At 37.9% G+C, this 27,172-nt stretch overlaps 2 protein-coding genes across 3 annotated transcripts; one reads left to right on the top strand and one right to left on the bottom strand.

The window, feature by feature from the left end:
- Positions 1 to 19,772, bottom strand: LOC109043008 (retinaldehyde-binding protein 1-like). 2 transcript variants are annotated; one of them, XM_072303678.1, is made up of 5 exons: positions 19,651 to 19,772; positions 5,876 to 6,102; positions 2,462 to 2,724; positions 1,297 to 1,539; positions 1 to 406 (listed from the first exon to the last, which is right to left on the bottom strand). In XM_072303678.1, the coding sequence occupies exons 2-5, from the start codon at positions 6,094 to 6,096 to the stop codon at positions 264 to 266; spliced, it is 870 nt and encodes a 289-aa protein (XP_072159779.1). In that variant the 5' UTR covers positions 6,097 to 6,102; positions 19,651 to 19,772; the 3' UTR covers positions 1 to 263. The 2 variants fall into 2 exon arrangements, with proteins under 2 accessions (XP_072159779.1, XP_072159778.1); XM_072303677.1 differs by lacking the exon at positions 19,651 to 19,772 and adding an exon at positions 8,018 to 8,418.
- Positions 15,644 to 27,172, top strand: LOC109043006 (brain-specific homeobox protein homolog). Its single transcript, XM_019060021.2, has 5 exons — positions 15,644 to 17,022; positions 18,919 to 19,069; positions 19,740 to 19,933; positions 20,842 to 20,977; positions 25,849 to 27,172. The coding sequence occupies exons 1-5, from the start codon at positions 16,873 to 16,875 to the stop codon at positions 26,052 to 26,054; spliced, it is 837 nt and encodes a 278-aa protein (XP_018915566.2). The 5' UTR covers positions 15,644 to 16,872; the 3' UTR covers positions 26,055 to 27,172.

The raw sequence follows: 27,172 nt of genomic DNA, 5'->3' as shown, positions 1-27,172 counted from the left end.
ATACTATACTGGTAAAATGACATATGGCAATTATGTATCTCAAAGATAAACGAGATTAATTATTAAAGGGAAGAACTCATTGTCAGTGTACAGAACGCTATAAAAGTGAAAAAAATAAAATATTGAATTTTCGAAGAAAAATAAATATTGATACTAAAATGAACAGTTATAATACGTAAATCAGGATTGCTAAATGAGACTTCAACAAACACATATTATTTTTTTTGAAACTCAGCCTCAAAAATAATTTAACAATTGACTAATTAATCGACCTCTAGTTTCATAAAAGAACCGCTCATTTCTTCAAGTTCATCCTTGCCCCTTCTCCGCAAAGCTTCGTTGGAGCAATAGCTTTCTTGTTCTTCTAACCATGATTTGTGTTTTTCGAGGACGCTCTGGGTCCACTCTGAAATTTAAAAAAACAATATAATATTGATATGTATTTTAATGAAAGGATTAAAGACAAATGTACCTGTCTATGAGAAAAAGGAATTTACTTAATACTGGAGGAGGGAAAAAGTTAAACCATCAAAGTTACGGTTGATATGTATAAAAAAAGCACGTTTGTAAGATCCCATTCCAGTCATAAGTGCGGACTAACAATTGTAATGATAATGTCGCTGGCTTTTACATTTTTTTATCTCGATGTGTGTCGCATGATTCGTGGCCCGAAGGAAAGTTTGATTCTCTTTGACTTTGTATAAAACTATCGAGTAATGCTTTTATGATGCTTTGTTGAAAAATAGCGAGGTTTCTTTCTGTGAAAGTAGCATACAAAAGTCTGAACTCTCTTGATTTGAAACATGTGCTCGGTTCCGCACCACAAATTTGACCATCAGTAAAAGTTCTACTATAGAATCTCTGCCGTGCTAAGGAAAAACGCCGTATGAACATTCGAGAGTTGCCAAATTTCCGTCGATAAAATGTTTATTTATGAGAAAAATTATGAGAGAATTATGAATATTTTTCATTGAAATTTTCGGACGTTTTAGATCAAATTACGAACAAAATTATCTGAGAAATTGGTAGACAAATATTGAAAAAATTTCCTGAAAAATAGTGATTTGCTAGGGAAAATTTGGCAACGTCTGAAGGCTCATACGGCGTTTTTCCCTAGCACGGCACCAAGCTGCATCACTATGATTTTGTATGACATCCACATGTAGCATTTTCGGTCGAGAGAATACAAATCAGTTGACCAGCCTTTTTTTAGATCAGCGTTAATGACTTGGTCCTATTGAGGCACCTCATTCATTTAAATGTTTTCGCTATAACCAAACAACCAATCATACATACCTTCATAATCCTTAAATGTTGGCCCATTGCCACCGAAGTCAACGCTAAGCACGTCCTCATCAAAAATACTGAGTATTTCCTCCCTGGAATTGAGTATGCTTGTCCTCTCGGCCATGTTTTTGGGCAGTATACTCTTGAGGATATCCATAAAAGAGCTCATGAAGTGAGGTGCGTTTATGTAGTAGGTCCCTTTCATCCGCTCCGAGTAGCCAGCGCTCATTATTTCATTTACAGCTCTGAACCCTAAAACCAGATTTGGACGAAGAATACACGGTGAGTATAACTTTTGAAAAATTTAAAAAAACTCACGCTTTCACTAAATGATTAATCAATGTCGATAAATAATCATTTAGTGAAAGCGTAAGTCTTTTAAATTTTTCAAAAATTTTAATACAGCAGCTTTTACTGTTTATAAAATTTCGATCGTTTTAATAAAACGGTGAGTAGACTACTAAAAATGATGAGTAGGGCTACACGTAGTACACGTTTCTGGCCAATCTGCAACAGTAGAATATCTGTTCCCGTCATTAGAGTCTTCTCATAATATCAGTAGAAAAATGACAATTACTAAAAAATAATACTGATATAAGAAAAAAAATATAAGTTTTTTCTTACATCAGTATTATTTTTTTCATTTTTTTTAAAATGACTGGTTCTGATGAAAAGGAATTAAATTTCGTTCAAAATGTAAATATTTTGAGATACACAAACTGATTGCAGTGGATGCACGGGTCGCAAGACAGTATGTTGGAGTTTTTTGCAAACGTGCGTTAAAAATTCAGCGAAAAGCTGAAAATCTCAATACAGAGGGAAAAAGCTCGTATGAGCACAGTTTTCCCTCAAAGAGATATGCTGTTTGGTTCAACACTAGTTACGTTCAGGAAGGCAACTGCAGACGCGTTTCGGCCTTGTTGGGCCAATCCTCAGTGTGTACAGCCTCCTGGATTTCCTGCTACCAAGCTCGAGAGGTCGTGAAAACTAGCCCGAGACTTGGGCAAGCGGACGCTGGCGGCAAGTAAACTTGAGATTTTCAGCTTCATACTGAATTTTTAACGCACGTTGGCAACCAACATACTATTTTGAGATCATGTAAATCGGCAAAACCGAGGGCTGGAGGCATTTACCTTAGAATCGACGCTGCAGTAAATATAATGTATGCATTTACCTAGAAGCCCCTTGACGATGTGTTGATAAGTGATGCCGCTCAGGTCCGTGATGCAATACATGCCGACAGTGTCTGGATCCTCCCTGAAGCAGATGACATCGTGGAGCATAAAATTCCTCTTCAAAATTTGGTCCATGTCCCAGGTACCTGTTTCTGGGCCCCAAAGCATATGCATGATCCGACAATTGTCCCGCGTTCTTTTGCTCGAATATGCAACCGGATATGCTTTCCTGGCCTCGAGTATTTCTGCTGAGGTGGGATCTCTGTATGGGCCAATAGATTTAGTCGATATAATATTCGATTTGGTATGACGGAAAAAACGGTTTGCGTTAGAGACACAAGACGGGTCGGTCAACGAGCATTACCTAAACTTTTTTGCATACTAAACCGTTACTGCCGTGCTATGGAAAAACGCCGTATGAACCTTCAGGCGTTGTCAAATTGTCTATGATAAAACAAGAATTCCCTGGTAAACTTATGAATACTTTTCTTCCAGTTTTTCAGAGAATTTTGTTCGTACTTTGATCTAAAGTTCCTGAAAATTTCAAGGAAAAATATCCATAATTTTTCTCAATAATGAACATTTTATCAAAGGAAATTTGGCAACTCTCGCATGTTCATACGGCGTTTTTCTTTAGCACGGCAGTTTGGAGCTGTAATGCAAACCGGGGTATATGTTGCTACCATCTCGTCTAGTGTCTCCGACGGTCCCGTGAAGCTGCTGTGCTAAGGAAAAATGTCTTATAAAAACTTGGCCATCATTAATTTTTTAAAATCATCTTAAATTTTTTAGAGAATTTCATGCGTGATTAAACATAATGTATCTCAATATTTCGGGACAAAAAGATTCTAACTAATCTAAAAAAAATATTTTTTTATCGCAGAAAATGTGGAAACTCATTCAGTGCTTTTTTTAGCACGTTAATTTTGCTCTCGAATGATTTCGATGTAAACAGAAACATGTATAAGATTTGGTCGGAATCACGGCACATGCGCCTCGGCATAGTTGAACTGGTGTTCGTAGGTCTCTCGAAATTGGCATTTCTTTTTGAATGATTTGTTTGAGTAATGATGAGTTTCATAATGAGGCAATGCTTTAAAAATGCATATTGAATGTTTATGGAAATTTTGATCAAGTAATGACCTGCTTGAAATATCGATTAAATGTCACATTTGAGACGTAATCTGTAAAAATATTGTACCTAGAAATTATTTTAAAATGTTCCCGAAGATATTGAGTAAATATGGGCCAAAAATTGCGTCATCATGTGAAGTCTCCATCTGAAACCCTATTGAAAAAAAGATATGTTTTTGCAGTAGTATACTTTTTGAAGCTTAAAACAAAAAAAAAAAGGGGGGGGGGAAACCCCGCAGATAGTGAAGTTAGGAGTGAACTTGTTTATTTATATGCAAAAAGGAACTACGTTGCGCGCAAACTATGGAGACTTTTAGCATGAACGCTTCCAGGACTTTATGTCCACCTAACTTTCGTCCATTAAATAAATGTCCACCGCTATTTATGTCCACTAAACGTTAAGTCCAGTCTTTATTAAGTCCACATGATTTCATGTCCAACCATGATTATGTCCAAATTGTGGACATGTTATGTCCACATTTTTTTCTTCTCATTTAAATGACAGGAGCCACCTCAAAAATAAATGCATACTACTACTACCTTCATTCTTAAAAACATTTCATTCATGAATCAAGTCATGAAAGAGAACAGACTCTAAGAGCAGATAAAAACATATGTTAATGTGTACACTGTACGGATATGATTAGATGAAAATCAAGGCGGGAGCCTAAGAAACACTCCAATGCCAAATTAAACATTTTTCAGTAACCGATGCAGTCAAAATTGAAAGTCCTTTTTAACTAATTATTTCGTGCGCCTCCAATCTTGAAGGACACTGTGCAACGCCTCTGACGCGAAATAGTTGCTTAAAGCGTTGCGGCGCGGCAGCCAACCAGCGTGACACGCGCATAGGCGCCTACAAACCTAACAGGATACTTCACGCGTTGCGCAATGCGTGAAGTATCCCGTTAGGTTTGTAGGCGTCAGTGCGCGTTCTGCGCTGCTAACACGCCGCTCCGCTCTGTGTTAGGCTCTAATCTTTAAACTCGCGGAGTCAGCGTTTCTCGACTCATGATTTTGAAATGTTTGCACTCTCTGCATTGATTATTCCCTTTTAAACTGATGAAAAAGAAATATGTACTAACTGGAAAATATAACGTGTTTTTTGTAAATATAATAGTGGTTCCGTGTCAAATTTAATGATTTCCAAAGCACGCAAATTTATTATTTTATGTTTTGGGCTTTTCCTGTGCTGCAGCGTGGTGTAAGCGCAACGAAACGTTCAAAATCGGACGTATTTGACAAAAGGAGGTCGATGTACAAATATGTTGAAAACAAAAAATTGCGTGCTTCTCAGATTTTTTCCTCTTTTATTAATTCTTGTATAGTTTCTTTCATCACAACTACGGCTCATTGAGATTCATATCGATGCCATTGCTTGGAAAAGGTTTTACAAATATTTACCACTTTTTAAAAATGTAAATGTTTTCAAAATGAAGTAATCAATTTCATTAAAAAAAAGAATGTGCATTTAAGGCATATTTTTTATCGGAAATCTCAAGGATAGAAATGAAACCAAGTATTTACCAAAGACAATTTGAAAAGATGAACCAAAAGAAGAAATTAACATTTCATTTAAAATATGAGTTACGATAACAACACCTCATTCTCTCTTAATTTTCCCATTTCGATATTATCAATATAATTTTACACACGGACTAAAATATGACGCTTGAATTTGATTTTGGTGGACTTTACATTTGTGGACTTAACTTAGTAAACGTTTAAGTAATGGACTTAACAATAGTGTGGGCTTAAGAACTGTGGACGTAAAAATTGTGGACGAAAAGTCTGTGGATGTAAAAAAAGTGGACATAAAGTCCGAGTACCAGCATGAACACGTCCGTATCAGACTTTGCCGATGCGCTTAACGTGATTTTTGTGTCATTTTTCTCATTAACAACATAAACAACTTTTCTTTCGGCATAAATCTTTAATAGGTACACCTAGAGCCCTTTCATAGAGAGAGTTGAGACAACGCGGCTTTTGGATGTCACAAACGGGAATAAAGATTATACACAAATTGGACGTTTGCTGCAATATTTGATCAACCCGTTCCCCGAATTCCTATTTCTGTTCCCTCTCTCATTCCATTTGTTTCATGCCGTACCTTCTTTTTCCCGGTCCATTCTAGATTATAATCTTTGCAATCGGGGAAAATGTAATCTTTATTCCCGTTTGTGACACTGCCAAGGCCTAAAATACGGGAACCAATCAGACATTCGCATTGTCTTTACTCTCAGTATAAAAGGACTCTAGGTAAACTCTTTGCTCCATACCTGTTCTTTAGGATGTTTGGGTATTTCGTCTTCATGGAGAAGTAATTTTCCAGTTTGCGTTTTGATTTTTGGAGGCTGCATTTGTTGTGGCGATAGACGGTTTCCAGCCATTCCTCGTCCTCGACGTTCGGGAGATGAGGCTCCTGGGACAACCATTCTTTCAGGTGACGTGCAGCCTCCCTCGTTGACGTAGGAGTTGACGTCGCCTCCATTGCTACCATGAGGCTCTTACGGATCAATTCAAACCAAGCACTGATATCAAGATTAGTTTACCACACTACCTGAGTAGTGAGGCGCAACAAAATATTGAAATAAAATTGCAATTAAAGTGCAAGTTTTTACCATTAATGGCAATATTTGGACGTATTCATGCTACAAGGAACTATGTGCAAGTGGAAAGATGGGGTGTGCTCGTGGAAGCTGGATAAGAAACAATGTGGTCAGTGGATATAGGTTCTTTTGAGAAAATGGAAAAGCGGGATTTTCAATTAAATCGAAAGGAACTGAGCGCTAACTCGTGAGTCGTGGACATATGAAAAGATCGTTGTGGACAGAGCTCATGAGCTAAAGCCGAGCAAGAACGACATTGGAGACGCCTTCGTTGCCGCTGACGTCACTGACGCTTTAAAATCTCCATTCATTCTTATGGCTCGAGCACTAACAAGCACATCCCATCTTTCCACTTGCACGAAGTTCTATTTAGCGTATATACGTCCATTTGCACATCATTACATCAGTCAATGCCGATTTTGTAACAGTTTGTTAATAAAATGAGCTCCATGCGTCAGAAAGATAGGTGATTCGCAATGCATTGAAAAATTACAACTTATTTAAATTGTATTGCGATAAATTTCAATAAGGTTCCTTCACTCGATGAATAGGAAACATGCAGAGGCGTGGCGTGCTTTGTGATAAATCGATTAGTCTGCCATTTAATCCTAAGGAAAAGGATCGATAAACAGGGAACACCTTATAAATCGATTCCTTACCATAGCCTCAAATGGGGAAATATCGATAATCGATCATTCACGGCACGCCACTGGAAACATGCACGATACTCCGATTCAGTAGCAATAATTGTAATGTCTATTCGAGGTTTTTTATCTGGTGTACCTATGTCGCGGTGAGTTATGTTATATTCCGACTGATGAGTTTGATGGTACCTCCGTTTCTCTAGTCTTTGTGATTGCGATAGTAAATCATTTATTTAAAAATAAAAGGAAGTCCCAGATTTCTCTCCTTTTACTCTCCCGAGACGTACAGAGGGAATATATTTTAGAGAGCTCGCATCAACAATAAAGGCAATGCAGCCAGATGAGGGAAAAGTAAAATTCGGAGATGAGTACTATATACTTTCCGCTTGATGATAATTTAACACGCAATGTGAGGCTATGCAGCGGTCTCAAAGTCAGAATGAATATGTGATAAGGTTGCGTTAGTCACTCATTGCTTTGAATTAATTACTTTCCCTCACCTAAAATAGAATGAAGGTGGAATTTTTATGATTTCTGTAACTAAAGCGTGACGAATAAGATTATGAATTTTATGAGGAACATTTAATTTTTTCCCATAACATGCAATTCCACATTTTTGACCGTTCGCGTGGAAAATATACCAATCTATCTACATTGGATACAAAAGCAGAGGAGTTGCATTTACTTTAACACTCAAAATTTTGAATTTCATGATTAGATAATACATTTTATTAATTTTTTATATTTCGCCGTAGTTAAAAAAGTGCATTTCTGGAGAAAACAACTGATTTTATACTTAATCTGGGAGTAGTAAGGCCCGGGCCTTACTACTTCTGGGGTTTCCAATTCTTAAAATTTTCATTCTTATATGATATATTTTACATCCTCTCTTTCTTCAAGAAAGTGAGCTGAACCCTCTGAAATATATTATAAAAGACCATTTAAAAATCATTCAAAGAGGACATTATTTTTTTCTTCAATTCTTCCACTCAACTTTAAAAAAAAGGGGGAAAAAACACAGTTCCTCTAACAAATTAAGGACCATGCCTGCGGGCCCTTCCCTTCCCCCTAGGGCATGGCCATATTAATGGTAGACTGTTCGCAGCACCATCAAAAGTGCTGATGGTATTTTCCTTACAGAGGGAGAAAAATTATGAAAATACAGTACCTTCAGTTCCCGTTTGAAGATTTTGAACTCAGCTGCAGTTGTTCGATGATATGGATGTCTAATTTAGTGCAAAGTTGTAGTAGGGCTGAATTTTCAAACACCGTGCTATAAAAGTCCGTTTGAGAATTCGATGATGGCAGTTGCATTCGCAAAGCTAGATGATCACAATACTCATTTGTAGCCGGATCAAAAACACACTGGAGAAGCTTCCGTAACGGAAAACGTTTGACGTTCAGAATTTTTGGCGGACTCAAAACATTGACATTTTCTAAGAATAGCTCTTTTCCGCAAAATACGTCTAAGGATGTGGCGTATGGGGTTTTGCATAATTATTTAATTATTTCCTCCAATTCCGTGGAAATGTGATTACGCCACCAGTCGAAAAGAAAAGCTAAATTGATGTGAACTCATGTGATGGAAAAACTAAAACGGCTCCTTTTTCGTTTATCCTTCTTTCCTCTTTCCCCTTTCCTTCTTGTATTTTTTAAGTTTTCCTTCCTCATTATATTTTATTACGAACATTCCTGGAAAATCTCAAAGAACAGGAGTGAGAAATAAATGATGACTCCATCTCAAACTAAATACCCGTTTAATATTTAATGCGTTCTTGGAGAGTGAGTCATTAAATTAAGAAGTAAAACATGCATTAAATATGAGCTTTAGCGTCAATTAGAGATTTTTACGGTGTCTAATATCATCGATATGGCACATTTATGAGATACACGCAGAGTTACTGCTCATAATAGTGAAAGTTATACATTTTTATTTGAAGATCCGTATAATTGGTTATTCCTCAGTCAGCCTTTTTTCCCAAGAGGGCATCATATATGGTCTATATTTGAATTATGAGCTTTTAACCCCTCTTCATACACGGACACTTTTTGCGAGCCTTTGAGTAAATTTTAATGACACGTAACTTTTATAATGGATCCTTGCTAAAGATTTGAATAATTTGCCAAAATAAAAACTAAAAATACCATTCAAAAGTTTGGTTCCTACAGGAAGTAAAACACAAAATAACTCTTGCATTTTGTTGGCAATTTCGAGAGAAAATTCAAGCTCGTTTTCTTGAAGACATTGAATAAAAAACGAGTGGTGAATACTGACGTCGCAATCGGAAGGATGCATTTTCCCAGTCTTTCCATTGTTTTTTGCTCTAAATTCACCTCAATATGTACCAAAATCAACACAAAATTTGTGTTGGTTTGTGTTTCACTTCTTGCATTAACCAAAAGTAACACAATAATCAAATATTTTTATCAGTGTGTTACAGTTTATTGATGCGTTGGTTCAAACTTTCCGCTTATGAGAGATTCTTTCATTCCGCTATTCTTCATCAGATATTCAATGATAATTTTTTGATTTATTTCAGAGGGAATCCAACGGTTGCGTGGAGTCACCATCTTGTTTGTTTACTTACGGGTGTCAGCGCACCGTATCAGCCTACTTCATGCGACCAACGAGAAACCGGAACACAAATAGCCCATACTCTGTCTAAATTGGTACTCTAGTCCATTATCGCAAATCGATTTATCGAATGGCATATCCATCAAATCAGTCTATAATCGGGCTGCTGATGAGCGGATAAGCGAACGACCCCGAAAGACGAGTGCCCTAAGCGCCAGCTCCTCATGATCTCCTCGAGATCGTCGTAATCCGATACTTAAAAAAAACGAGGGCGGAAAGCCGAGCTACGTTGCCATATTGCACTTAAAATCCTATTCTTCCCATATGATGAGTGGATATTCAATGTCTAGAAGGGGGGGGGGGGGAGAAAAGATTCTCGGAATGAGAGAGTTCCCCCTGAAAAAAGATTCTTAGATTCTCTCAAAATTGGTAAGTGAATTCTTCATTATCCTGACAACAGAACTGCGATCTCAAAATTCGAGAAAAGTGACGAGTGGCTGAAAAAATGGAATCGATCGATGCGATGTATTGTATGTCTTTTTGACACGAGATATGACGTCCGTTGAATCACCTTAATGCGAAAAAATTCGAGTGATTATCATTTCCACTAAAAATATGACCGAAAAATGTGTTTTCTATTACGACGACAAAACTAATCCAGTTATCGTGAAACCACCCAGTGTCTTATCGGCAATTTGACTATAGCCTGAGTTCGCCCTTGAAATTTCAAAAGGCCTCATAAATTTCAATTTTTTTGAAAAATTGATTTATTTGCCCCTTAATTCCTTTTCTTCACTGATGTTCCTAAATTTAATAATAATACATTGTCTTACTGTTCCTCACGCCTGTTTTTTCTTTCTTTCCGAGTAGCTAGTCTTGTTACTCTCCTATAAATAATATGGCATCGTAAAACAATTATGTCCCTCAAAAAATAGTCATGATTGTGCTATTCCTTTCAGTAGGTAAAATTCTTCTCTAAGATTAGAATAAATTGTATGTACCTAAGTACCTTTCTTTTCTATTGCTCTAAACTTTATTTGCATTTAAATGATACATTTCAAGAATTATAGATGAAGAACCCAGTACTCAGTGCATTGTATGTAACGTTGGAGTACATATCTCTGCTGTTTTTTATTTTTTTGGTTTTTTTTTATTTTATTTATTTATTTTTGTTTTACTGAAAATCATTTTCTTCGCAGTGAATACATGAAGTTTAGAGCCAAAAGAATACGAACAACGAAAAGTAAAGGTAGGAATTTTATGATCATTTTGTCTTAGCTGACCGGCAAAAATCTACAGTACCAAAAATCTATGGCACGAATGCGGACGAAACAAACAACGACGGTTGAATCATTTCGATTTTAGCCGCCATTTTGTTGCGTGACGGCAATAGGGCACGAGATACGACTCCCTAATACTCCCTATGCATATTCGTCTTGTTGTGGCAAGCAGTCGGGCAGAAAAAATTACTGGAATCAAAAAATTACTGAAAATCAAGCTTAGATTTTAATTTTTCACGGTTTCATTGAAATTTCATGAAATTTCAAGTGAAATTTCAAGTGAAATTTCAAATACCTTATTTTTCATGAAATTTTCCATCTCAGACTATAGCGGAACACAATTACCCCTGAGAGAACTTGGATGTTCTCATGAGAAATCTGTACTTTTTGGTATTTGGAGTGTAGCCGAGTGCTAGAAATAATTTAAAATTTTCTTTAAAAAACTTACATTTTATCAACTTTAGACCGAAGCTTTTCGAAGCAAACGCTTCATCGTCAGGGTCACAAAATCGATATCACAAAGGCCATAATTTAATTTCAAACAAGGTAACAGATTTCATTGATGGTAACAATTGATAACAAGATATTAGATTAGAACATTTTACATAATTTCTAGCACTCGGCTACACTCCAAATACCAATATATTCAGTGCTACTACCTTCCAGACATTGTATTACAATGTTTACTGATTTTGTACTTTGTGGTGTGATTACCTCAATCATAATGGTTACTCTCCAGCCACTGGGTTACCGCGTCAATTGAGTATTTTACAATCTCATCGGCTCTTGATGGTGCTTGACACTGCTCATCGCACGATTTAGCAACTTTGTTGCGCTGTCGCAAGGGCACCGGGGGCGAATTGCGGGAGGGAAGGGGGTGGAGGTTGGCCGTCAATACTGGTAACTACACGAGCGCACGGGTTGATAGCTGATTAAAATGTCGCTCTCATTGCTAATAGTGGCTTGTTAAAGGGCACTTACCGCCCGATTCCCGGTCCCTGGGGTTTGCCCCCGCCCCCACCCCGCTCTCGCGAGTTTGACATTTTGCGGCGATAGTCCGACATAGGATCCCTCCCCCCAACCCCTCGGCCCGTCACCCGGATTGCCTTTGTTCCGTCACAATGAAACTTGTGTCTCCTCTGTCTTCCGCTATCTAAACTTAACGTTTTTTTAAATTTTTTATCTCTTAAAATGCATACTCTTTTCCTCCTTTTTTAGTTGATTTTCATATTTTAGAGGGCGAAAATTCAAACCATCATCTGCGTCATCAAGTGCAGAGACAATGTATTCGAGAGATCCCACAAAACTCTCGTTGCTATATAGTGTAAAACGTCGCCTGGCTAACACAAGGGCGTAACTACACATTGAGATGAGCCCGGAAAAGCATTGAAACTTATGGGAGACAGGGTTCATTTCATAGTGTAGTTACGCCCTTATGTCAGGTAGACGACGAAAGTACCATACTTTCGAAGGTCAAAGCTAAGATTTGCCCAATGAAGAGTTGAAACAGTTGGTTTGGCAAAGCAAACTTAATCTCCGGAAACCCGGCAAGCAAAGTGCTCACCCCGACATTCATCAACCACCATTTGGCAAATTCCACTTTATATTTGCTCAAGAAGGTGTTCGTCAACCGCCACGACCTAATCTAACTTTTGCCTCACTTGATCGCATGCTTAGATCGTCAGTGCAGGGTCTCTGAAAGACTTTGTCTCCAAACGGCTGTACCCAAAACTGTACACAAGGAATACCTATATTTTACAATTAGGAGCTACCGACATTCGAAAGTTGCTGAAATTGTCCCAATTATCACCTTTACAACTAACATTAAGATACGAGGTCTGTTAGATTAGAAACCGGATTTTGGTCATAACTAGCCCACAATGCGTTCGAATTAAGTTTTCTTGAGCTTTTCTGATAGCTGAAAATAAACTTAAGAACGCTACGTTCACAGATTTTGTTTGTTTTGATCAGTGTTTATTCTGTGTCATCTTGAATACGAGTAAGTCAGGTGCGTTTTGCGATTTTCATCATGCGATCACTGATAGAGCAAAGATTCAACATTAAATTTTGTTTTAAACTCGGTATACCTTGTACCGAAAATTTTGGTATATGCTAGGTAAAGTTTAACATGATCATTGTATGAGATGTTCCCACTGTTTTGAATCGGTTAAACGATTCAAAACTGGTCAGGAGTTCGTCAAAGATGAGGAGCATGGGAATCGACCCTCAACGGCAACTGACATTTGTCACGTGGAAGAAGTGCGGGCAAAAGTGCTCGAAAATGGTCGTTTCGAGCTTGTTGAACAGAGTAATATTCTGAAGGCTCTGTACATACAATTTGATAGGATATGTAGACACGCATCGAGTTTCAGGTACACTTGCCCCTTGTTTGTTGTCCGTTGAACGAAAATCCAGCCAAATGTCAATTTCCCTTTGATGTTCCCTATTCAGCTGCTTGAACGTTCTAACAATGATCCTACATTTTTTGATAGATAATTTTCGGTGACAATACTTTAGTGTACGGCTACGATATGGAGACGAAACTCCAATCGTCCTTGTGGGTTGAAAAATGTAGTGCAAGACCGAAAAAAGAGAGACAAGTTCGGTCAAACATAAAATCGCAAAACACCCTTGAGGTTGCCTTACTTCAAGCCACATACCAACGGCGCTAATTAGGATTTGTCACATTTGTGAACGTAGCGTTCTTAAATATATTTTCAGCTATCAGAAAAGCTCAAGAAAACATAATTTGGACGCATTGTGGGCTACCTATGACCAAAATCCGGTTTCTAATCTAACAGACCTCGTACAAGTTTGGCCTTGGATTCTTTTACCTACGTAAATGAACTGAAATGGACCTCAATTTATTATTTTCTTATACGCATGGACGCGTATCGAGACATCAAGGTGGCGCAAGCTATTAATGGACGTACTTTACTTGAAACAAATATTCACCGATAATTTCAATGAAACGGAACAAGCACAAGTAAGGGACAGGAAGAAAGTATGTACAAGCACGTACAAATGCGGACTATTCTCATCAAATTTGAATTCGAATAATTAAATGCGTGTAGTAAAATCGAGCTTTTTCCGCTATAAGCTCCTTCAACCTTTTGAATAGATAACTATTGCAGCATATGGGGCGCACGCTGGTTTTATCGTGGTATATGCCGCGTGCTGAAGGCACACTAACTTCAATTTGGACGATAACCCAGGAATTCTATTTTATTCGAATCCAGCTTCTTCTGAGCAAATACTATGGAAATGGAGTAAATATTAATACAAATCGTTAAGAGGTACATCGAAGAAAGGGTGGATATGATGGAAGAATAATCGAATATAGAATTTTCCATTAAAGGCTCCTTCAATCTTTTGAATAGATAACCATTGCTGTAACGAGGAATTGCAGGTAATTCTGCAGTGTGGATTGCGAATTGAAGGCGCAGGACTCACTTTAATGTGCACGTTATCTCGAGTATTCCTTTCAATCCGGATTTAGCCCCTCCCGTGGAAATGCCATGAAAATGGAGCGAACATTAATAAAAATCGTGGAGAGAGATACCAAGACGAAGGATGGGTGAACGTTAATGAAAATAGAATCCAAAGTAGCTTCGCAATAACTCGGGCTAATGGAAAGACTGCCTTTGCGGAGGCTTGCCTTTTATTGCGCGCAATTTTCAAAGTCTAGATGGCTGATAAAATTAGAGTTCATTTAGCAATTTGCCCTGTTTCAGTCTAATGATGAGCGTCCTAATAACAAGCTTTTTAAATCACGGCTCTCACGGAGGCGGGAACGTTGGGGCTGAAGAAACATCCGTCGAGTGAAACATGCTGCATGGGCGGGGGAGCGCAAGGCTGACAAATTTGCAAAAAAACTCAATATTTTTATTGACTTTAAGGCTAAAGTGCAGATCAGAGATGGAGAGAGTAGAGTCCCTTTGTACTGAGAGTTGAGACAACACCCCCTCATGTCATGGAGTCACAAACGGGAATGAAGATTACACATATTGAACGTTTTTCGTAATATATGAGGGTGGTTACACGATTACTGGAATAGTTTTGTCGTCGAAACAGACACCACATTTTTCGGTCACATTTTTAGTAGTAATGATAACCACTCGAATTTTTTTGTATTAATCTGCAAAGGGCTACGTATTATAGCGCTTTCTAATGATTTATTACTCTACTTCTCATTAATATTATGTAAATTCAGAAAATGTGCTGTCTGTTACACGGTAAAAAGTCAGCGTAACAGACAGCACATTTTCGGCCATTTATATATTAAAATTTAAAAATTGAGCGATAAATCGTTGAAAAGCGTTATAACAAGTAACCCTGTGTAGATTAATGTCAAGAAAATTCGAGCGATTATCATTAATACTAAAAATATGACCGAAAAATGTGTTGTCTCTTACGGCGACAAAACTATTCTAGTTATCGTGGAACCACCCATATGAGCCCTTTCATGAACTCATCATGAAAGTTCCTTAAGCAAGCGTGGACGGTCAAAATTAATGTTTTCAACTCTAGTGCAGATTTTTTTTAACGATATCTGGCAACCATTGAGGGTGCGGAGGTGGGGTAGAAGATGGTAATCAAAGCAAAAAATAGCTCAGCGTTTCCTCGAGAATGCGATAGGTGGCGCTGATGGGGCGTCCCGTCTCGAACCGCGGTCGATGGCGATATATCTCGAAGGGCGTAACGAGGAGCTTAGCGGTGTAAGGGTTTAATTTCGCCGTCGCCATGGCGACGCTCGGGGGTTGCTCGGGCGGCCAATGGGGGGCGGCGCCGTAATCGATGCGCCAATCAGAAGCACGCAAACAACCCTGTTATCCGGTAATGGAGGATTGGGGTGACTTCAAAACGAACCCCCTCGCCCCGGTCCGCCCCAGCGGGCGCAAAATCAATCAACTTACACTTATCCCGGGCTTAAACGCAAATGGTCGCTTGAAGGGATCAAAAGTTCAGCTATTAGTTGATTATCGCTCGTGTTTTACACTCGTTCGCAACCCGTCTCAAATTCAGCTTTTAATTTGGATTTTTTTTACAATATTCATGTATTATATTAATTTAGTACTGACCCTGATTAGTTATTCTCGTCCTCTCTAGTGTTTTTTCAAATTCATTGTGTCGTGGTTTTTTTTTTGGTGAACAGCTATGTCGTGAATTACTCCGCAAATTTTTCAGCCGTCAATCCCGAATCGGGGCTAGGATTACATTTTTTTGAGACGGAATCAATAAAATACGTCGAACAGAACTTTAAAGTATTTTTGAAAATATTTAAAAAAATGTTAAAATGTGAGTGTCAAGTGATTTAGGTCGTTCCGGATTTACTTTTGTCGCATTTTTTATTTACGATGAGCAGAAATTTCACGATTGATTTTGCAAATTTTTCAGTCATTGATCTCAAGTGTCGACGAAGAGGGATTCTTTTCGGGAAATAAAAATCAATACAGTCCGATTCATAAAATTTCCTCAAGAATAATTATTATTAAACATCAAACTACAATAGTTTAACATGTTTACCAGTGACTAAACGTGGTCATTATTCAGCTACAAGAAATTTCTCATTGGTTAAGTTCACGTGAAGGATGTGCTAAAAGAGACAGTGGAAAATTAACTTATAAACTACATATCACGTCAAGGCTGATTTTTGGATTACTTCGTCCTTGATACAAATAATGCCAAATAAGTGCATAATTTGAGTTTCAATTTTTCTCCCGGATAAAGAACTGCTGGTTTTGATGCGGTTGAATTGTTTATACATAACCAAAATAAATTTCGGATTTTACTGATTTTCATTGTACTGTCGTGAGTGAATTATTGCCTCGAAATTCTTTCTCTAAAGCCATCAACATGCACTTTTAGTTAATTCATCAAATCTTATGTAAACAGTTAAGATTCCACTTAACTGCATTCTGTAGTTTTTCTCATTAAAGAGACAACGATTTTTCCCAAAATTGTGACATTCCGTATGTGCTCTAAAGTCAAAAAAGCAAGAGACTAGGTGTATTTTCAACGTCTTTGTGCAATTTAATAAACTAATTTTCGATCCAACTTAACTACGTGCCGGTTTCATAATGAAGACAGCTTCTTCAATACGTCACTTTTTATTCTGAGTTTTATTATATGTATCGATGTAATCAAAAGTCAACCCAGTGATATTTTATGTTCGACATTTACAAGATGGATTGCCTACAATTCGACAAGATTCCGGACATCCACAAGTCCTCCACCGGCCACCAAACTTCTTCCTTCCTCATCAAGGATATTCTGTGCCGCTCAAAAGCTGCGTCGTCTCAAAATAATGCCAAACAGGTTGGTTGCTTCTCCGTAGCACTTTTAAATCAAATGATTGACGGATAGAAACGATGCCATTACTGGATATTTGTATGTTCTCAGGAAAAAATGCAACTAATGAAAATCATTTTTCACGATTAACTACTACTAAAAAACATCTCCTGAAAGTTCATAAGAAAGGAAGAAAGGAAGAAAGGAAAGAAGAAAAAAAATTGGTTTTGGGGAACTGTTGTCGATATTTTAGCTGTGAAATAATTCACGAGAAAAAGACCTAAAACAAACCTACTTTTTTAGGGATTTGTATACATACTTTTTCAAATATTTCAAGTGTCATAAAAAAGTTGAGTCAATTGATTTTTTAATTTAAATTTCAGTTGTATTTTGCACCTTATTTTTACTTTTAAAGACACCAAAAGATTATGCCAAACATTCATTTTAACAATTTTTTTCTGGAGTTGTCTACTAACATTTTTACGAATTGTTAACAGTCATTGTAGAAGGGCTGTCGCGAAACAGAAGAAAAAGAAGAATGGGAAATCATGACTAGAAATTTTCTTGAAAAAACTTTGATCGTTACTTTTGGACTGAGAAAGTCTTTGCATCAAAAATCTCAATTATCAATTTTAACTTTTGATGAATTTGTTTATTCCCTCTCCTGGATGTACGAAGTCTGTCCGGAAAGTATCTGACCTTGTTGATTGCCTTATTGACTGCGCCATCAACGGTTGATAAGAGATGATGAATTAGGCTTGGGATTATCTTTGCAGGGACTCTTTTGACTGCAAGTGCACAGCCGGATCATCACACGTTGGATCACTTGATGGAAATTTGCTGATTAGTGCGTTCTATTCTGCTGTGATCGTCGGATTCCGTTTTTCCTAAAAAAGAAGAAGTTAAGGAGAGTGGGGTGGTGAGCGTAGTCCTGACTGTGAGCGGTTGAGGACACTTGGGTAAAAAATTCCTCAGAAAAAAGAAGCCCTAACGTGACTCGAAAAAGATGCATCTGTCGTCTGGCGATATAACCTATTGGCATAAATTTTCAGAGAAATTTATGAACATTTTTCTGCCAATTTTTTAGACAATTTTGTTTGTAATTTGATCCAAAGTGTCTGAAAATTTTAAGGAAAAACACTCACAATTTTTCTTAAAAATAAACAAATGTATCGTAAGAAATTCGTCAACTCTCGAATGTTTATACGGCGTTCTTACTTGGCACGGCAGTATTGTAGAACTCATTTTTACACCATCATGGGTGACACACAGCCAGTCGCCCCCTCCCCCGCTCTCTCCAAAAATTTTTTGCGACTGTCGACAAGTAATAGTCCTTCTAGACGAGTCCGCTCTATGCAGATTTTGGATATATGGTCCAGAGGCCTTTATGCATTACCTGATGAAGGTTTAAATTTAACCGATGCAGTTTTAAACATCACCCGATAAAGATTTCAAATCTCACGAAAACAATATTTTGTCACAGTTCGTTCGAAAGATCTATCGGGCCAATTTCCATCATTTTCGCTGATTTTGGTAGGAGATAGTCCCTGATGAGCTAGCTCCTTTTAATTAACCCGTTGAGGCCCTCAAAGCGAGCTTTAGAGGGGGCGAAGCACACTATGAGGTTTGTGGTCTTGCGTCTAGGGGAAAAACGCCGTATGAGCCTTCAGGTGTTGCCAAATTTCCGAGGATACATAAATGTTTATATTGTAGGAAAGTTATTATCATTTTTAATTGAAATTTTCAGGCAGTTTGGGTGAAATTGCGAACGAAATTTACTATGAAACCGAAAGAAAAATATTCATAAGCTTACCAAGAAATTCGCATTTTATTAAAGGAAATTTGTCAACGCTTGAAGGCTCATACGCGTTTTTACTTAGCACTTAGCAGCAGTAATTTTAAAATGAGTCATGGTGTTTTCAGATCCCGTCGATGGTTAGCAGAGCAATGAGTAGAGCGGCGGAATGCTACCCTTTGCTTCCCTCAGCAGCAGTTACGGCTGCTTACCTCTCGTATCCGACATCCTACCTCCACAAAACTACCCCATCGGAGCCTTTTTTCTTCACATCTCAAGGTAACGCCACAAACTTATGATACAAATTAAAAGCCGAAAAAGAAGGAACTCATTTAAGGTTCTGCATGACTGCATACAGGAAAAATTGGTTGGGGTTCCTTTCTAAAATGGAGATGTTGTATGTGTGAGGAATTTGCGATTCGATTATTGATTCTCAAGTAAAAGTTTCTGAGAAACACGATAGTGCCTCTGGTTTTCCCTAAAATCAACTCCAAAGCTCAAAAAGCTCTCAAAGTTGATGGCGTAATGGAGGGGATATCCCACGCTATCTTGAGAGTCCACCTCTACATCCAGACAAACTCTTCATGCAAAGATAGGGAGTAAATCAAGAATTTCTAGAAAAATCGGCTGAAAATTTTCCCCCAATTTTTCAGAGAATTTTGTTCGAAATTTAATCTAAAGTTTTATAAAATTTCGAGGAAAAATGTTCATAAATTTCCTCAAAAATAAATATTATTTGAGAGGAAAGGAAAAATACGAATGTACTTACGGCATTTTTCGCTAGCATGGCAGTTTTGAAGACGTGGTACGCATTCCTATGTGTAAAACGATTTCTTCATACTGGCTTTTCTTTTGCCTACCTCGAAAACTGAAGGGAAAATCTTCGCGTCAAAACTTCCTCTAAATCTTGAGTCGGTGGAACGCCTCTGATCGAACGTTATCTTTTTAGGTTTGCCTTTTGGATCCCTATTCACGGGGGGCGCAAGTGACCTGGGCGCCAAACACTGCCGCAGAAGGAAAGCTAGGACTGTGTTCTCGGATCACCAGTTGACCGGACTGGAGAAGCGGTTCGAGGCGCAAAGGTACCTCAGCACACCCGAAAGAGTAGAACTAGCGTCGGCACTGCATTTGTCAGAGACGCAGGTGAAGTACTAGTTTTAATATGTGTAAATCATAATATCTTCCACACATTTTTTCAAACTAGGAGATAATGTTATTCAGCCTTAGACAATCTGTAACAAAAATTAGTCCGCTACTAGAAACCATTTTCCACCAGAAACAGTCTACCTAACAAAATGCTCGAATTTCAAATGATTGAGGACTAACATGTTGGGTTGGCTGCAGCCTGATTGTTGACATTTGGTGTTTGTCATGTAGACATAGATGACATAGAGATTAAAAGGCGGAGCGTGATTGGTCGGCTATGTCTTATCGCTGCTTTGTCGTGCCTATTTCGAATGGAACTCACGACAAACCGAAGGCACCTCTTAAGCTTCTGACAGTATGCCGTTCATTCCAACTGACATAGGCATAAAGCAGCGGTAAGACATAGCTAACCAATCACGCTCCGCGGCTCCGCCTTTTAACCTATGTCATCTATGCCTACCGACAAACACAAAATGTCAACAATCAGGCTGCTGACGACGTAACTTCAAACATACAAGTCCAGTGGGGAGGCGTAAATGATCGATTATCGATATTTCCCCATTTGAAGCTATGGTAAAGGATCGATTATAACGATTTACGTTGTCAACACTCAGTTTATCGATACGTTTCCATAGGTTTAAATGGCAGATCAATCGATACCTCGCTGAGCAGTAAGCACGTCAAGCCATTGTAGAAGTCTCGTCCACATAGAAGGCTGCGTTATACCTTCATGGAACCGACGCCCCCCAAATTTTTGAAAATCAATACCATAATATGCCTCTGCAAAATGTTTCAAACTCGGACGAGTGTTCTTCTTTAATGGATTGTTATTGACTTTGTTCACTATTGAGGTCTCTGCGTGGAAACCTATATTATTGACAGGTTTTTTTTTTTTTTTTTCACAGGTCAAAACCTGGTTTCAAAATCGACGGATGAAACATAAAAAGCAGCTGAGGAAATTAAACGAGGAAAAACATAACACGAAATCGCCTGGCTGTAAATCTAATTTAGACAATATTAGTGGCTCAATAGCAAAATCTGGTAATTTTTCGTTCAGAGTTTTTTACTTTTTTTCCTTGACTCACAAAAAGAAACTTCCTCCTTTTCGATTACTGTTAGATAATAGTATATTCATAACATGTTTCCTTTTGAGTGTTCAAAGTCTCTCGAGGAAAAGGTATATTCTGATTGCGTGAAACAGAGAAACTATCTCAATCGACAAAGAAAGTAAATAAATTTAAAGGGATTTATGTATTTTTTTTAAAAAGAAATACATAAAATGAATAAATTAAAACCAATGCACATTTAAAATTAAGATTTTTAAATTGTGCTAACACTAAGTTTAATCACTCCTTTTGTTAACTTTACCTATCGGCCTTACTTTGTTAAATTTTGTAAAAACCTTTTCTTACAGATTTTTCTATGCCGGTATAAAAATCGATAAGATAAAGTTTTTTACAAAATTTGACTAAGTTTAATGCCTAATCGATGCGTTTTAATTTAGAATGCTGACGTCTGTCGTACATCATTCACTAAAAATACGATTATATTATACTTCCTTAGAAAGTGAAAGTATTTTTACATTTTTTCATTAAATGTGCGTCAATAACTGCACTGAAGTTTGCAACGAGGAGCCATTTGACTCATCCTAGAAATAAGCGTTCGTATCGGTACACTAATTAATTTTTTTCCTAGAATGAGCTGAAAATAGTGGTTCATTTGAAAGTTTAGTCCGATTACCTCTCACTGGGAAAAAGTCGCTTGGATCTACAGTTCAGACTTTTAAAAACATTGACATGAAAAAATACCCTTGATTCAATCGGATTTTTTGCTTGGAAAAAAAAAAGGAAAAAAAAAAAGGAAATGCGACTAAATCAAGAAGCTTGGCTCTTCGATTCAAGAAAAAATCGGATTGAATCAAGAGTATGTTTTCTTGTCAATGTTACTGAGAGTCCAGACTCTAGATCGAAGCAATTTTTTTTTCCAGTGCATGACGTAAATGAAATTCCTCATCAAAAAGGATCCTCAGATCTACGCCATCCGAAATTCGAGTCCCTAATTTTTTGCGCAAACGTGCCTAACATCGAGGCTCTCTGAGACGAGAATAGCATAAGGAATAATTTCAAGGCGATGATGAGCGAGGATTTGCTTATCTCCCGTGGGAAATCAGAGTTTTTGCAATGCATGAGCAGCGCGCCAGGATTATCGTATATTTTCATTGAACTCAACAGTGAACACGCATAATTAACATTCGCTTGTCCACATTGTCGCGGCGCGCCGTTTGAACTGTATGTGATCAGTAAGACAAGATAATTCATAATTGAAAGCTTCGCTTGAAGAAAGACTCAAATGAAATAGGGTCTTTGAGGCGTGAATACTGCTCTTTGAAAACCCCTGCAATTCAACAAAATCACGTTTCTGCTCTATTAAAAACTTTTATTCTGAGAAGTCCGGTGTAATCACATTTTTCCTAGCACTCGACTATCGAAGACTATTTGAACGTCTTGGTGTGAGTTTTTTAAAATGTTAACTTTATAATCGTGAATGTTAATTGGTTTTCAAACTATGAGTTGAAATTCTGAGTTTAAATTAGCAGTTAAACATTTAATTTCTGTGCCATTCTTTCACTGTGCTATTATAAGCTAATTATTATTCGACTATTCATGAATGCAACTACAGGACAAAAGTAATTGATACCAAGGCGACAGGTACTGATAAAGTACTTTGTAAATCTATAAGCCGAGAGACAGCTTCAAAGATTCAGAATATGCAACTTTTTTAATAAATTTCCGCAGGTGTCCATTTGTGTGTCCTAAAGTTTTTAAATTTTACGTAGCATTTAAGGCCATGGTAAGTTTTTTATGTAATTATAGTGGCAGATTAAAGTTCTCTGTAAAATAATTATGAATACACATACATATATTCAATACATATGAGGCTTTTAAAAGGGAGAAAGGACTTTTAATTTTCCGGCGGGCAGGCTCTGTTGAAGAGAGGAATTGGCTCATCTTCTCTAAGAAGGAATCCTTCGTGATATTTCAGAAATTACCCAATGGAGCCCTCTATTTGTAGCGTAAGTGCCCTTTGCGGATCCTTTTTTGGTCAAAGTTTAGGGTGCAAACCCCCAGCTCCCCGGGCCAATCCGTCCCTAGGAATAGCTATGTACTATATTTCGCTTACTTAGCAGGGCACGCAGGGCCAGAAAAGCAACTTTTAGGCTGCACAGCATCAGTCATCCGATGCACAGATAAAAAAAAGATATTAGGAAAAAAATGAGATGGTGCGTCTGATTGTGTGCAAGCATTGGCTTAAGGCCTTAAAATGCTTGTCATGGAGAAACAAAAAGAGAGACAGAAAATATGAGGGAAAAAAGGATAGACGAAAAACCGTCTCGGGGCGAATTTAGAAGATAACGTTGCGTAACACGCAACAGACGGCAAGTACGGTAATAACTAACTTCTCTTTTTTTGAGTTAAATTAGCAGGCCATCTTTGCACGCAAATTTTTTATTGCTTGAGAGTAATAAAAGGGCTGATTTTGCAGTATTTTTCATATTTTTTCTCTGATTTGGAAAATTGGAGAAAAGTAGATGCGCCTTGTGTCGTCATCTGGAAGCATTTTCCATTTAAACACATGTATTGTAGCTGATTTGGTTATTTTCTCATACCTCTTCCGATAATTTTTCAATTTATGAACCAAGGGTATCCTCTTATCGAGTCCAATCAGTACTTTCCAATTAAGCACGAAACTCACCAAACTTCAGACACCTGCAAATTCTCCATTCCAAAAAAAGTTGTGTCTATTTCCAGCAACTTGGAATGTTTTATTCTAGCAGTATGCACTCTAAATCTTAGGCAATGCCTCCAGGTTAGAGCCTAAAAGCCTCCTCACTAATCAGGTGTCAAGTGCCACTTTCTCCAAGTTCAAAATACGGAGAGCGACACAAGAACTTAGTCTTGACCAAACAACGCAGAAACTCCTCGTCCTCTTTGAAAATTAGCGGGTCACTTTGAAGTTCCTGCATCTTGAAGGCTTCTTATGGCTTTTGTGCACTGCGGACACATAAACCTAATTAAAGGCCTCCAGTCATGTTCTAAGTTTGCTGTGCTTGTCTTGGGTCTTTGAGTCTAAAATATGGTTCACCAAGCCGGTAATGGACTGCTCGACGGTGGCATTGCATACCTTGGTGTCTCATGGGACTGGACACCTTTTTTTGCTGATGAATCCGAAAAATACGTTTTTCCTCCATCGTCCACCAGTCTTTCAAATAATCAAATATTCTTAGGATAGTACGTCATTTTGGTGTTAATAAATTTAAAAAAAAAAAAAAAAAAAAAAAAAAAAAAAAATTGTTACGTCACGAACACCCCTAGGTTGTCGATCCTTTTCCATCGGTTTGAATTGGAGATCAATAGATATATCGCATGCAATCAGCAATTTTCTGCAATTTGCAAGCTCCGTACTTGTCAATTCGTCAAATTGCAATTACTATAACATCGATATAGTAAAGGTTTCTTTAAGGAAGAAATTTAAGGCACAACCTCATCTTGGAACGCCTTCAAATCCCGCGATACTCCCCGCTTCTCCAGGGAGTTAGTTTAGTTGCTTAACCAAACCAAACCCAACGCAAATTATTGAGTACATTCCACGAACTCGTGAGTCTGTTAGCTGGTACCATGCATTCAAGAAGAAGAGGATAACGTATGTTTGAATTCAAAGCATAATAATCACTACTTCCTATCTCGTTTTTTCACTTTATTTTTTAAGCGTGCCAGTAGGGCTCGCTTTTTGAAATCACTCGGATGTACCATAGTACAGCACACCGATCAACCAATGCTATTCAACGGGCCGTCCAAATATTTTTTTCCGCGGACCCGTTTTCTTGTCTTTGAACCATTATACTGTCAAGCCCTGATGGTCTCTTACCAAAAAACCGAATGAACTGCTAATTGGGAACCCTTGAGAACAGTTTCCTGTCAAAACCGTATTATTTCATTTGACAAAAACCTCATAGAAGCTTTCTTACGCTCGGAGGACTCAACTCTAGAACCTTCTTTCCCGCCAAAACTGTTTAGCCAATGAGCGTCTTGCACTGCAAGTGCAATCTGTGATGAGCCTCGTGACTCTTTATACCATTTACTAACCGTGGCCCCTGCAGAAATCCACTCAAACCACTGCAGTTATCTCCCGATATAGCTTTGGGTGTCAGGTTTCGAGCAAGGCAATAAAAAATGGCGAGGAGAGGGTCGCCTCGTCGAACCTATTATCTTCCACGCCCGATTAACCATTCACCGTGACGCCAGGATCCACCAAATTTTCACAAAAATTGTTTTCCGTCTATTTAGCGAGTTTTTCCTTACTTTCCGTTTAAGTACAAATAAAAAGAGACCTCATTTGTAAAAATCGGCCGAATAGGAGAGAAGTTACAGTTCGAAATCCAAAGAGATTAACTCAACGCGATTTCGATGCACGGCAGTTCGCCCAAATCACGGTCGTGCGAAATGCCGCATATCAGCTTAAAATCAAGATAATTGGACGGAATCTTTAAAATCAATTTACATTCAACGTTCATGAATCAATATTTTCTCCCAAATTTAGCAAAAAGTACCAATTGATGCAAATAACAAAGACGTGAAAATAGTAGGTATGTGTCCAACATTTTAGTTATTCGGCACGCTTTTCCAACATATTCATGTTGGATTTTTCTGCTTGTTTAAATTTATGTTGACTCAACACGAAGAGATTGCAATTTGCCGGCGATTGCTAATTGCCTACGTCAGATACATGGCAGAGCACGCCACGCTACAACTGTACCCATTGTTGACCAAAGTTTTATCGAAATGCCTTTTTTTCAGCGCAGTCTTCTCTCGGCTTATTCCACCCCTACTCATTGACCTATAACTGTTTTCCAGGGGACCGGCCGGTTGATTTCTCGTCGAAAAGCTACCCTTACTTGGGGCCGGGGTTCCAGCCCGCGGGGGCGTTTAACGTCCACGACGTGGAGCACAAACCGAGCCTGGGATGGACGTCCGCCAAAACTGATTCCGACGTGGACGACGGCGAGGAGGAAGAACTCATCGACATCGTAGGCGAGACCTCTTTCCGGGGCCGCCCTTGAAGGACCGACACTCCATCAATTCACCCAAGTTGTCATCATTTTCTCCCTCGGGAAGTTTATAGCCTGGGATGGCTGATCATATGAAAAGGATATATCGGTGCCCATACCAGCCCTATAAAAATACTCTGTTTTACTACGCTTCAGCCTATTCAGCAATATTAGCATTTAAACTGTTGACTGGTCAGTCGCTCGGCATAAAATCCCATAAAATCATGTTGGGCAATTTTTGACTAAATTCTTGTGCTCACGTTAGGTCACAATATTTATTACAAAATCTTGCATATCTAGTTCGCAGGTTTGAAATGTTTCATTGCTCCTCCCTCTTCTTTTTCTTCAATTCTGAGGGAAAAAACAACAACAACAACAAATTTTTCAATAAATGCCACGATCTCAGCGTTTTGCTGTGTGGTTGCACCGTGATTTTCAAAACCACTAATTTTATTAATAGTTTTTGGTTCTACTCCCTAGTTGTAAGAATTTTATGTTGATATGATCTCACCTAATAATATTGTAATTTTGATCTTGTAAGAACATGTGTTTTTAAAAATTAATAAAATGCAGCTTATAAAGCGACTTAGTTTCGGCTCTTAGGGGTTCATTTGCTTTAAAATATTTAACAATGAAACCTGGAAGAAACAAGAACCTCAATTGATACTGTCAAAATTCCCGCTGATGCCGTATTTTTCCCAAAAAACTGACTAATTTTTTGAGTGAAATATGTATTTGCAGAATATTTCAGATCCACAAAAAAACCACGCAAAAGTCCACGAATTTAAAACGTTCAGATATTGTGCAAACTATGGAGTATGTTAGATGTTGTCCACCTGCGCTGGCCAAAAATCAGAAAACCATGTTTTCTGATTTTACCATTGCTACATCTGGTGCTTAATAACATATTACCACTGGACGTTGAAATGCCAATAGATTCTTTTGTTTGTTTGTTTGTTTTAAATCAGGACAGAAATTTGCAGAAAGTAAATCGATGAAAGTGATTAAAAATTCTTTCATGGGGGATATCGTGTCTCCTTAAATCTGCCGTGCTAAGCATTAACGTCGTAAATCAATCAAGATTTTCCCGCGTTTTTTGGAAATTAACACTATAATAAAATTTGTTTTAC

This window comes from Bemisia tabaci, chromosome 8 (genome assembly GCF_918797505.1).
Source record: "Bemisia tabaci chromosome 8, PGI_BMITA_v3".
Taxonomy (NCBI): Eukaryota; Metazoa; Arthropoda; class Insecta; order Hemiptera; family Aleyrodidae; genus Bemisia; species Bemisia tabaci.
This window is presented reverse-complemented; position numbering and strand designations above follow the sequence as displayed.

Excerpts from the sequence above, each read along its gene's own strand:
- LOC109043008 (XM_072303678.1), bottom strand. The coding sequence starts at position 6,096 with ATGGTAGCAATGGAGGCGACGTCAACTCCTACGTCAACGAGGGAGGCT. Across the intron at positions 2,725-5,875 it reads CCAAACATCCTAAAGAACAG|AGATCCCACCTCAGCAGAAA; the intron begins GTATGGAGCAAA and ends TGGCCCATACAG. Across the intron at positions 407-1,296 it reads AACATTTAAGGATTATGAAG|AGTGGACCCAGAGCGTCCTC; the intron begins GTATGTATGATT and ends TTTAAATTTCAG.
- LOC109043006 (XM_019060021.2), top strand. The coding sequence starts at position 16,873 with ATGTTCGACATTTACAAGATGGATTGCCTACAATTCGACAAGATTCCG. Across the intron at positions 17,023-18,918 it reads CTCAAAATAATGCCAAACAG|ATCCCGTCGATGGTTAGCAG; the intron begins GTTGGTTGCTTC and ends TGGTGTTTTCAG. Across the intron at positions 19,934-20,841 it reads TGCATTTGTCAGAGACGCAG|GTCAAAACCTGGTTTCAAAA; the intron begins GTGAAGTACTAG and ends TTTTTTTCACAG.